This window comes from Urocampus carinirostris, chromosome 7 (assembly GCF_059441175.1).
Source record: "Urocampus carinirostris isolate Australia breed hairy pipefish chromosome 7, RoL_Ucar_1.0, whole genome shotgun sequence".
Lineage (NCBI taxonomy): Eukaryota > Metazoa > Chordata > Actinopteri > Syngnathiformes > Syngnathidae > Urocampus > Urocampus carinirostris.
Window position 1 is genome coordinate 6,465,365 of NC_142355.1, and position 12,336 is coordinate 6,477,700.

Sequence of the window (12,336 nt, forward strand, 5' to 3'; positions counted from 1 at the left end):
AGGTAACAAACGCGTGAATCATAATCGCCGCATCTGACTGAGACAGCATAGGAATTTTAGCAATGTTGCAAAGATGGAAGAAAGCGGTTCTAGTAATATTCTTCACGTGTGTTTGAAAGGACAGATCGTGGTCAAATAGGACACCTACATTTTTTAACTGAGTCACTCTGTGTGATGTGACATTTCTCAATGTTCACAGCAGTTTTTGAGAACAAGTCAGGGCATTTAGATGGACCAATAACTAACATTTCGTTTTTTTCAGAGTTAAGGCGCAAGAAGTTGAGTGACATCCACTCTTTTATCTCAGTGAGGCAGGCCTCAAATTTCCACAATTTAGTGTGGCAGATTCCTCCATCGGAAGATATAGTTTAGAGTCATATGCGTAGCAAGGGAAACTGATATTATACTTGCGAATAATATCACCTAATGGAAGCATGTAAAGGCTGAAAAGAAGGGGGCCAAGTACTGAACCCTGCGGAACACCACAGGTAACACTAAAGGGCTCAGATGTCATTTCACCATATTTAACACAGTGCGTCCTATCTGAGAGGTAGGATCTGAACTATAAGAGGACGGTTCCTGAGAGACTAATCCATTTTTCCAACCATTCTAGTAAGGTATTATGGTCCACAGTGTCAAAAGCAGCACTAAGGTCCAGCAGCAGCAAGAGTGATGAAGCGCCGGAGTCCATTGCCAGTAGAAGATCATTGGTTACCTTAATCAGGGCTGTCTCAGTAGAGTGGTTAGCCCTGAATCCTGATTGCATTGATTAAAAAAAAAGTGTTATCGGATAGAAAATCAGTCAGCTGCTGTGCCAATCAGCAGATGTTTGTATTCAAAGTCAGGCACTGAAGTACATAGAAGCCCGGCAACACGTCTGACAATTTTGGCAGCCAGTTGGCATCCCAGCATCGCCAGCAAACGGCACTTTCTTAATGGATTTTGATTTAGGTGCCATCTGATTTTCAACTGTTTGGTGGGAACAGATACCGGTAGAAGGTCAGATGTTGGTATGTTAGTTTAATACTTTTTTTTGCATTGTACTTTACAGTATAGTGTTGGAAAAAGTAACACTATGAAATGTTAACACTTGGAATTTTGTTCTGTACCATTAATGCACATGTGTCAAACAGGCGGCCCGCGGGCCAGATCAGTTTATTTTGTCTTTTATTAGCATGTTTGGTATTGGAGTAATCCAAAAGTAATTGAAAGTAATCAAGTTAAAGTAACCCTACCCAACCCTGGTCGTACTTACTGTTGTTCCATCGTGTGTGTTCTCGCATGTATTGCAGCTGGATCTTAAATGTACTTTTGCTAATAAATACTAGATGTTAACTGTATAATAGTTTCCTTGAAATACTAAAATACTGGGCTCCCTGTTTTTCTCCCAGTCTCCTCATGTGCTCTTCACCACTCCACCTCCTTTCTTTATCTTCTCCCGCCCACCTAGCCGTCTATTACACCCCCGCTGCCTCTCCGCCTCTCACTTTTGCGACCCGAGATGAAGGTAACACAACTCTATGTTTTTTGTACTTTTTTGGCCTCCTCCAGCCTCTGTTGGGATGGGGATGAAGGATCTGGGCAATGTGTGGCCACCCTGCGGGCCGGGGGGCCGTGCGAGCCCGGGCGAGCCGGCTGTCCATATGTTTTGAGCCTGCCTACGATCACCGTGCACCTGCCAGAGCAATTCCGGGACTTAGAGAAGCTGGTGAAGGATTTACAGACACTGAAGGATGACGTGGAGCAGCTGAGAAAGGTGTGCGGTGACTGTGGAGGTGGTAAACACCAACAGAGCAGGTATGGCGAGGAGGAACACTCTGAGACACAATCTTTGAGAAGGAAAGATTCGGGAGAAGGGGACAAGCAGGCAAAGAAAGATGCACGCTCCATGTGTGATGTAAAAACAAGTGCCAAAGACGTAACTCTGAAGGAATCTGCTGGAAAAGAGGAGAAGGGAGGGAGTGAACAAGTTAGTGAAGATATTCAAAAAAATATAAACAATCAGGAGCATCAAATGTGGCCTTATGACACAGATACAAGGGGCACAAATACAGAAATACAATTGGCACAGACCGGTGGGGGGAAGGATCAAGGTAATATTTGGGAGAAGAAAAAGGAAATGGAAGAGGGGTTAAAAAAAGTACTGTTTACTGAAAAACCCAAACAGACTTCTGACACAGGGCTTACGGAAAAAAGGGTTTCATTACAAAAAGACGAGGAGAAGACGGTGGACGGAGAAACGAAGAGTGCAAAAACAGTCAAGGACGTGCAAAGAGATGGAGAGTTAACAACCAGCAAAGCTACTCAGAAGACAGACTCTCTTTCAATCAGTCCTGTTCCTTTGATTACGTTTGTTTCAGCTCAAGGAGCCAAGCTTGTAGACTTGGACAAGACTGACAGGGTCACGTCATTGCCTCCATTCCCTCCTTTTTCCAGTTCTACTTCCAATTACTTACCAGTAAGTAATCCAAAAGGAACCCAAACAGCTTTAAGTGGATCAACCACCGTGAGTTATCAGTTGGATGTAACAAGTTCCCCGAGTTCAAGTTTACCTCCAATCAGTCTTCGTCACACCCTCTATTCAACTATTTCCCCTCAAGTTACAGAACAAAACAGGTGGCCGAGTCCGTACGACAGTTTGAAGAACCTACAAGGCCAGGAAGCCAAGCCGGGGGGAATCCACGCACCTGGAACAAAGCCTGACGCAAACACTAAGCCGAAGAACTCTGAGCGTGACCATGAAATGGAAATGAAAACCAAACAGAAAAACTCTCAACAGCAAAACAAAACGGAGATTAAACTGACAACTAGCAACAACACCAAAAGGTTTCAAATTCAAAGAGCCGACAACAGGACATCTGATCCTTACCTTAAAACGTTAAAACCAAAAACAACTAATCTGCAGCGCCTAGAAGTTAATCAACAAACAAAACCAGTGTCAAACCAAGAACCTGATCCAGACCAAACTCAAACGTTAAACAAAAAATCTACTCCTAGCAAAAAAACTTTTATTCCTGTTAAAACCAGTAGGACCGATCACAAACAGAAACCTGGCAAAAAGTCCAATACTGACACAAAAGAAAAAAATGATCCAGAAAAAGATTTCCAACCGGATCTGCAAACAGATTCAAAAAGAAGGCAAAACCTGACCGAATCAGTTTCATCAAATTCGTCTGGTAACTTTGAGTCAGAAAAAATATTTAAAGCTAATCCTAATAAAAGGCTGAAGACCAACCAAAAAATCCACAATATTAACGGAAAAACAAAAACTGGTCAGGTGCCTAAACTTAACCAAAAGCAGTCCAAACTAATTAGAGACAAAAACTCCAAAGCCAACATGAACACTAAAGCCATCCAGGTATTTCCTGATCCTAATAATCAAAGCCCCAGCGAGGTCTCCATTAAAAAATCGGAACCATGGTCTAATTCAAATGACAGACAACCATCTAGCGTGATCCTGGGGCCAGGAGAAACACCATCTGAACCAAGCCAGTACACCACGACCACAAAACCCCAATATTTCTTACATGCTGGTCTTCCACCTCCACCCAGTCCTGCTTCACAGATGTCTGAGGTGACTCATTCCCAAATGGCTACAGAGTTCAAGCCCAGCATGACAGAAAACCTCACTCCAAAGACCTTGACGGGCCAACGCAGCCTCCCGGTGAGCCCGCTCAGCCAGACAATGTCTGATCTGAGGCCACAAACAACCAATAAACCTTCCATCCTAAAACCAAAACAACTTGTCATTCTCCAAAACGTTATTCCGAGCAACGATCCAAGCAAGTCAAAAGACCATGATAAAGACGAAGCAGCACCGCTACAAAAAGATATCCAACCCCATCCCACTGGTACCCAAAACACCTCCAACTTGGACTTCATCTCAACAGCTACCATTGGCCCTGACACTCACTCGGTTGTGGAATCATCAACGTCGAGCGCTCGTGAACTACGTGTGCAGATCAAGCAGGTGGCTGCAGCCTTCTTCAATAGCAGCCAGTCAAAAGTAAGACCACTCCTGAAAAGGCCCCTGAAAGATGATAAAGAGGATGAGAGTAAACAACCAAGTGGATCACAGATGCCATCGAAAGGTAACCGACATAACATACTTTTCAGCTCTTATTTTAAGAACCTGTCGAGATCCAAGGTTGATCATTATAGCAGTGTTCATTTTACCTCTGAAAAGTGATGAGTCCCGGGACTCGCATGCTCAAAAATCTATGGGTCCCAACAGAGATCTATGGGTACCCAAAATTTAGTGTGCTCCATGCCCTTACAAACTGTCGAATTTTCCCTTACAAAATACAAAAAAATCTTGCTTGACATGGATGAGGTTTATTATAAAAAAATTGCAAAAATGAAATCGCTTGGACTTTCACTGTAGAAGAAAAAAATATATGCAAATATAATATAGTAGAATAATACATTTTCTTATTCAAATTATGAATTCATTTTCTGCATTAAATTATTGTTGGTAATATACTGATTAAAGGGATAACCACAAACCTGTCTTTTTTCATTTTCTCCTTTTATTCTTCTTTTTTATCTTAACTTCTTTATACAACATAATAATAATAGTAATGTAATGCATCAAAGCAAGGGAGACGTTTGAGAGTCGGCTCTCTTTAATGAGTTGAGCCGAAAAAGCCGGTTCTCTAAAAAGAAACGGACTTTCACTACACAACTCGAACTGGAGATCGGCGTGCAGACGAAAACTCGAACCGCGAGACCGAAACAACAATGGCGGATCTGCCTTACGAAAAGTTTGGAGTGTGGTAAATCTTTGTTAAAAAATGATACTGACAATTTTGTGTTAAAGAAGTTGTGTCCCGGGGACGCACATTGATTTGAGACGATGCGTCCCCAGCAAAAATAATGCGTCCAGGACGCAGGGACGCGGGCAAACGAGAACACTGTTAAAGGTATTCCCAAATTCCTAAACATGCTAAATGTGTAGAAACAGTGCACTATTTTTGCATTATTCATTTCATTAGTATATCCTAATTATTTTCCGAGATAGTGCATTTTGTCACGACCAGTGCAAGCAGGGGATCCAAATGCCTAACGTTTTACACAATGCTTTATTAAGATTTTTTTGACCTAACAGCGAAGCAAGAATTTCTCGAATTTTTTGGTCGGACTCCGATTTGTTCGAACTGAGAGGCGTTCGAAAACCGAGGTTCCACTGTACATAGTAAGGGCCCGGTCACACAGCCGTTTGCGTCTGTATCGCGGGTAAAATTTAGCGGTTTTTTTTGCCCGTGGTTGACCGCGATGGAAAATGCGCAAAATTGGCCAACCCGCTGTTCATCGGTGGTATGCCCGCAAAACAGACACCGGCGACTGTTCCGCTTCCTCATCGCGTCATTTCCGCGTCATTTTCTCGTGTGGACCACGGGTATAAAAGCTGCCGAGATGGCGTTATGCCGAGAAATGCATCCTTGCCGAGATTTGCATCCCCTCGCTACTACAACCACTTTTACCTCGATTTATCTCACTTTTATATCACTTTTAGGGAATTTAATGGCGAACATATAACCAAAACCACTTCGTCTTGCATTTGTTGGGAATGTAATACAACTTAAACCATTCCGTCTTTGTAATTGTTGTGAATGTAATCGAACGGTAATGCACGCCGTACACAAATCACTTTTGAGCAGGTTACATGTTTATTTTGCCTTTTTCTATACAAATGGTTCGTATTGAAACTGTTATGCACTCTACCATAAAGCTTATTTCTGCATAATAAGCTTTACGGTAGAGTGCATAACAGTTCTCAAAAGTGATTTATATACGGTGTGCAACAAAAACAAAGACGGAATGGTTTAAGTTGTATTACATTCCCAACAAATGCAAGACGAAGTGGATTTGGTTATATGTTCGCCATTACATTCCCTAAAAGTGAGATAAAACGAGGTAAAAGTGGTTGTAGTAGCGAGGGGATGCAAATCTCGGCAGGGATGCATTTCTCGGCATAACACCGGGCTGTAGAAATCATAACCGCTCAAGACACAGTCCCGTGAAGATCAAGATTTCAAGCTATGGCACCGAAGAAGCCAATATGTTATTATTGTAATAGTTTTTCATTTTTATTTTATTATCTTGTTATGAAATGAAAAGAAATGTCAAGAAATAAAAATGGATTAAGACGAGGTCACTACGGTGACGGGGATCCATGTTCACCCCTTGACGTCTCGAGCACAACTGACGTGTGCTCGGCAAATCGCGCTGTATATACGCGGAGAAAGGCGTTTGACCGTCACACGCGTAACACGCTAATTTCATGTAATAACACCGCGATACAGGCGCAGAACATGCTATGACCGTGCTCCACCCACGATTACCCGCTGAAATTTCCCGTCCTACCCACGCGTAACCACGCCCTGGCCGCGGCCATAGCACGTCGTTCCGCGTCATTTCCGCGTCATTACCTTGTGTGTACCATGTGTGCCGCCCGCGGTTAACACGTGGTCTAAAGTTTTGAGCAGCGCAAAACTTTTTCGCGCTGCCAACCGCGTGTGAATTTCCGACCGCGTGTAAAGCACTGCTGTATCTCGTCTGTATGGCGATCTCAAAGCGTTCAATAGCGTCCGCTTCACAGGCAGAAATTTCTGGCCGTGATTCAGCCTCGATACGGACGCAAACGGCTGTGTGACCGGGCCCTAAGACACATTGTTAGTCTCTCCAACCAAAATGGACATTAGACAGGCTTGCTATAAAACCCTAGCTAATAAAACACTGGCTTTTATCTGTGGCTCTATTAAATTCTCAGCAGGTACAGTTTCTGCACAAAAGAAGGACTGCTCGGACCACTTTGTCGGAGGACGGCTGATGAAAAGCGGAATCTACCAAGTAAATCCGGATCTCCACGCCGGCCGGGGATTTCCCGTCTTGTGCGATATGGAGGTACGAGGTGGCGGATGGACTCTCCTGCAGCTTCGGGAAAACGGCCGAGTCAGTTTCAACCGCACGTGGGCTGAGTACCGATCAGGTTTCGGGCAGCTTCTAGGTGGAGGGGAGTTCTGGTTGGGGAACCAGTATATCCACCTCTTGACCCGGGACAGGGATATGACCCTGCGGATTGAGCTTGAGGATTTCTCAGGAGTGTCAGGATATGCAGAGTATGAGTATTTTAGAGTGGCGAGTGAAAGGATGCGCTACAAGCTGACGGTAGGAGGTTATTCTGGCACAGCGGGAGATGCGCTTCGCTTCAGCTCAAGCTACGACCACAACAACCAGGCCTTCACCACCCCAGACCGGGACAATGACCGTTACCCATCCGGGAATTGTGGCGCTTACTACAGCTCAGGCTGGTGGTTTGACGCATGCATGTCCGCCAACCTGAATGGACGATACTACTTCGGAAAGTACAAGGGAGTACGGAACGGGATTTATTGGGGGGCTTGGCATAATATTTCCACCGAGTTTTACATCACAAACGAAAGGCAGTCGTTCAAAAGAGTCAGGATGATGATCAGACCAAAGGGATTTTTAAACTGAACATATTATTGTTTTGATTTACAAAGAGTTAAAAAGTTGGGGGCGTCTTGTGAGCAATGTTCCCTCGCACAAGAAAATCTAGCCAGCTCACAAAAATCAGGGCTCGATATTGCTAATTAAGAAGCGAATTAAGTCAAAGTTCCAGTGCATGAAGGTAAAAATACACAGCTTTCCCTGACGCTGTGTTCTAAATGCGGTATTTGGAAGTCAAGGTCGAAGTAGAACGAAGTTGAGTAGAGTCAGCAGAGTTTTTCGAGGACCGGCTTCTTCGGCTCGGCTCGCTAAAAGGAACAGGCTCTTTGGGGTCCTAAACGGCTCTTCAGTTTGTTTTTGCTTCTTTAATCCCAACATGACCCATTATTATGTAAAATTATGCACAAAATGACTTTAAGGAATGGGGGAATAGAACAAAAAAGAAAAAAATACCAAAATGAAAAAGTAGTGAAAAGCTGACAAAAAAAGAAACAAAAGGAAGAGAAAAAAAGAAGGAAAAATTTAGGAAAAAGCCAGGAAAAAAAGAAAAGAAAGAAACAAAGGAAAAAAGTAAATAGAGAACAAAAAGAAAAAAGTAACAGCTAGGAAAAAAAACACAATGAGATTTTTTTAAAAGGAATTTTAAAAAAAGTAGAAAAAAGACGGAAAAAGAAGAAAAGGTTTGTGTTGCATTCAAATAATTTCCAATTATATCAAGTGAATCTTGTTGCCAACATTGTACTTCCACTAAAAATGTGATTATGTACAGGTCTGTATCTTGCAATCGACTAAATAAGCCCCCAAAAATGTTTTTATTATGCGACAAAATATATCAGGAAAAAAAAAAAGAAATTGATATCTTGTGAAAGAATTGTAAAAACAAACGACGTTTGTAGGCCGTACAACCTTTGCAATAATACATTAGTCAATTCATTCAAAAGTGAAAAATGTTTTTGCATTGCCGGAAACTCAGCTAAATGTAATGTGATGTCAAGTTTTGGACATGTTTGATAATGAATTAGTTGCCACACTTGGGATTGCTGTTGCTCACTATTGTTTCAAGCGTTGCTCACCGACTTTGTGTGAACGCTCAGACCCGTGGAAAATTACAGGGAACAAGTATACATTAATGATAAAAAATATTACTTTTATTAGTATTTACTTTTTTTCCTTTGTTTCTTTCTTTTCTTTTTTCTGGCTTTTTCTGAATTTTTCCTTCTTTTTTCTCTTCCTTTTGTTTCTTTTTTTTCAGCTTTTCACTTCTTTTTAATTTTGGTATTTTTTTCTTTTTTGTTCTTTTCCCACCCTCCTTTAAGTCATTTTGTGCATACTTTTACATACTATTTGGTCGTGTTGGGATTAAAGAAGCAAAAACAACCTAAGGAGCCGTTTAGAACCCGAAAGAGCCGGTTCCTTATAGTGAGCCGAGCCGAAGAAGCCTGTTCTCGAAAAACTCTACTGACTTTACTCAACTTCGTTCTACTTCGACCTTGACTTCCAAATACCGCATTTAGAACACAACGTCAGGGGAACCCTTGTATTTTTACCTTCATGCACTGTAACTTTGACTTAATTCGCTTCTTAATTAACAATTTCGAGCCCTGATTTTTGTGAGCTGGCTAGATTTTCCTGTGCGCGGAAAAGCTCTGGGTAGTGCACAATTGCGCGCAGCTTAGAGGGAACATTGCTTGTATCAATCAAATGGTCAACTGTTATCTTTCACCCTCTACTATTTTTTTATAACTCAAGACGAAACACATCTACTGGCCTTCGTGGCACAATACTCACTTCTAATAGAAATGTACTCCTATAGAAAATTGGGTGCTGTTGTTATTTATTTGTGTACTTGTGACAGTTATACAACTTTAAACAATCAAACAGAAAAACTATAAGTTTTGTGGTAAGGCTCAGAGAGAAAACATGTTGTCTCTTGCAATCATCAAGAATATACACTGTGTTTCAGATTTTTAGAGGTTACAACTCATAACCACATTTGGAGAAAAATATAGCAGCTGACAAACAATGGTGTTGTTCTTTGGTTCTTTCGGTCTATAAAGCAAGGGTGTAGTTTTGGCATGGACGGAGGGGGCGTGTCCCCACCAATATTGACCTATCGTTGTTTTGTCCCTACCATTATTATGCGATCACTTAAAACACAGGTGTCAAACAGGCGGCCCGTGGGCCAGATCGGGCCCCGCTAAGGGATTTAATCTGGCCCGCGAGACAACACACAGAGAAGCGCAAGAGAAAAACAAGCTGCAGGTTGAAATATGTCAACTTGGTGTTGCCAAAGCCAGGTGCCTCTCACAAAGACACTGTACTTGTATTTATTTCTCTCTCTCTCTCTTTCTTTTCCACCCCTTTTCTCCCACTCTGTCTCTTTCACTCTCTGTGTCTCTCTTTTTCTCTTCTGTTTTTGCTCTTTGTCTCTTTCTCTCTCTGTCTTTTTAACTTCTTTTGCTCTAACTTCCTTTTTTCCTTTTCTCTCTTTCTCTTTCTCTCTTCATACCCTTTGCGTTTTTTTTTCTCTTTTCTCTCCTTCTGTCTTTCTATTTCTCTTTGGATTTCTTTCTTCCTCTCCCTTTCTTTTCCCCCTTTCTCGGGACTTTTTATCTTTTGTTTCTCACGCTCTCTCTCCCCCTCTCTCTCTTTTTCTTTCTTTGTCCCGCCCTCTCTCCTTTTCCCTCCCTCTTTCTCTTATTTCTTTATCTCTCTTTTTCTTTCTCTTTAATCTACTAGTCCGGCCCCCGACAGAATGTTTGGTCTATCGTGTGGCCCCCGGGTTAAAATGAGTTTGACACCCCCGACTTAGAAGAAATGTTCTACTAAGTCTGTGCTATGTCCCCACCAATGCCAAAATCAAACCCTTTCTATAAAGTGTTTTTATTCACTAGTTTTCTTTTAACGCTAGTTTCACTATAATGTATTTTTTTTTTAAATATAAACAAAAGACATTGCAAGAAAGTTAATATTTCGGTGGACACGATAATACACTTTGTAAACTGGTGTGCCATACACAAGATAGCTATAAACAAAAGTGACTTATTGTCATGATTACCGATGTGAATCACCTGTTCCTGCTCATTTGGCGCCAACCGCTGCGGGTTCTGATTGGCTCCCTATCCCTATTTGAACCCAGTCCTGTCAGTCCCCTGTTGTCAGTCCGTCTGCGAACCTCTGTGTATACAAGGCAAGCCCTTTTTCGACCCTGACTCCCGCCTGTCCCGTTTTTGCCCCTGTTTGTTTCCGGCTACGACCTGTTTTGATCCCGACCACGTCTGCTGTCCCGTCCCGACTTACGACCCGTTTTTTGTTTCCGACCACGTCTGCTCTCCCGTCCTGGCTTACGACACGTTTCTGTCCCCGACCATGTTTTTGCGCTCCTATCCAGTCAATTGACCTGTTTTTCCGTCCCTGACACCGCCATCTCTCGCTAAGGAAGATCTACTTCCGTATTCGGATGACCATCCGATTGTGAGAGCGACTTGAGGGCGCTACCCTTCCTCTCTCTATCTCAATAAACTTGTGAGAAACGTGACGCGATTGGGTCTACCCTTTGTTCTGGACGTGACACTTGTTTTTTTTAATGTTTGTATTTGTATTTATTATTAAGTTTTGTTATTTTTATTTTTTTTTAAACTTTGTTTTAAACCAAGGTAAGTGCTCAGTGTTAAACAGAAATTGGTATTTATGTCATCGGTATATAATCCTACATCATTTTATCTACTGAAAAAACAAACAAACCCTAAATTATACTCAGGGTTGGGTAGGGTTACTTTAACTGAATTACTTTCAATTACTTTTGGATTACTCCATCACCAAATATGCTAATAAAAGAAACTAAATATGAATAAAATGACTACATTTTGTGCAGGCTTGGGGAGTAACGGAACACATGGAACGGTAAAAATAATGTTGGCAAGCTGATTTATTTTCATTTTGTTTCTGTCGCATTTTATGTTGGTTTTGCCGGAGATCCAAGAGATCAAAGCCAGGAGAGAAAGCTTACCACGTGTTGTGAGTCATCATTTTATTCATATTTAGTTTCTTTTGTCTTTTATTAGCATATTTGGTATTGGAGTAATCCAAAAGTAATTGAAAGTAATCAAGTTAAAGTAACCCTACCCAACCCTGTGACATTTGATTTATGAAATACTGTAATAATGCCAGAGTCTGTTTCCCATATAAAAAAATATCGCACTTAAAATGCGTCTCTCTCCCGGAGACATTTTTTTCCTAAATGGGTTTAAAACGAGGTGTGAGCAAATGTAAAAATGTCACAATTAACTGCAAACAAGAAGGATACAGATGGCAGAAATCCACCCACCACCACAACAAAATGCTCTGGGTGCTTAGCTGGTGTTTTCAGGTAGTTTACAGTTTGTTCTGTGGGTTTTCAACATAGAGTGTCAACAGTGACCATTGAAGGATTTTATATTCTATTTATTCGACTATAAGGGATTTTATACAATTATATTTATATTTTATATATTATATTTATATAAAGACAGCACGGTGGCGCAGTGGTTAGCGCATGTGCGGCACAGTTCATGTCTTGGGAACCTCCTGCATGGGTTCAAATCTAACTCCAGACTTCCTGTGCGGAGTTTGTATGTTCTCCCCGTGCTTGCGTGGGTTTCCTCCGGGCACTCCGGTTTCCTCCCACATTTCAAAAACATGCATTTCAGGTGAATTGGCCGGTCCAAATTGTCCCTAGGTGTGAATGAGCGAGTGAGTTGTCTGTCCCAGTGTGCCCTGCGATTGGCTGGCGACCAGTTCAGGGTGTCCCCTGCCCACTGCCCGATGATTGCTGGGATGGGCTCCAGCACCCCCGCAACCCTACTGAGGATAAGCAGTGTAGCT

The 12,336-nt window shown here is 42.0% G+C and overlaps 1 protein-coding gene across 1 annotated transcript; it reads left to right on the forward strand.

The window, feature by feature from the left end:
• The first annotated feature begins 1,501 nt into the window (after positions 1 to 1,501).
• On the forward strand, positions 1,502 to 7,619 carry LOC148362190 (uncharacterized). The gene is made up of 2 exons (XM_088339607.1): positions 1,502 to 4,091; positions 6,773 to 7,619. The coding sequence occupies exons 1-2, from the start codon at positions 1,502 to 1,504 to the stop codon at positions 7,498 to 7,500; spliced, it is 3,318 nt and encodes a 1,105-aa protein (XP_088195733.1). The 3' UTR covers positions 7,501 to 7,619.
• The last annotated feature ends 4,717 nt before the right edge of the window (positions 7,620 to 12,336 follow it).

Excerpts from the sequence above, each read along its gene's own strand:
- LOC148362190 (XM_088339607.1), top strand. The coding sequence starts at position 1,502 with ATGAAGGTAACACAACTCTATGTTTTTTGTACTTTTTTGGCCTCCTCC. Across the intron at positions 4,092-6,772 it reads ATCACAGATGCCATCGAAAG|CAGGTACAGTTTCTGCACAA; the intron begins GTAACCGACATA and ends TTAAATTCTCAG.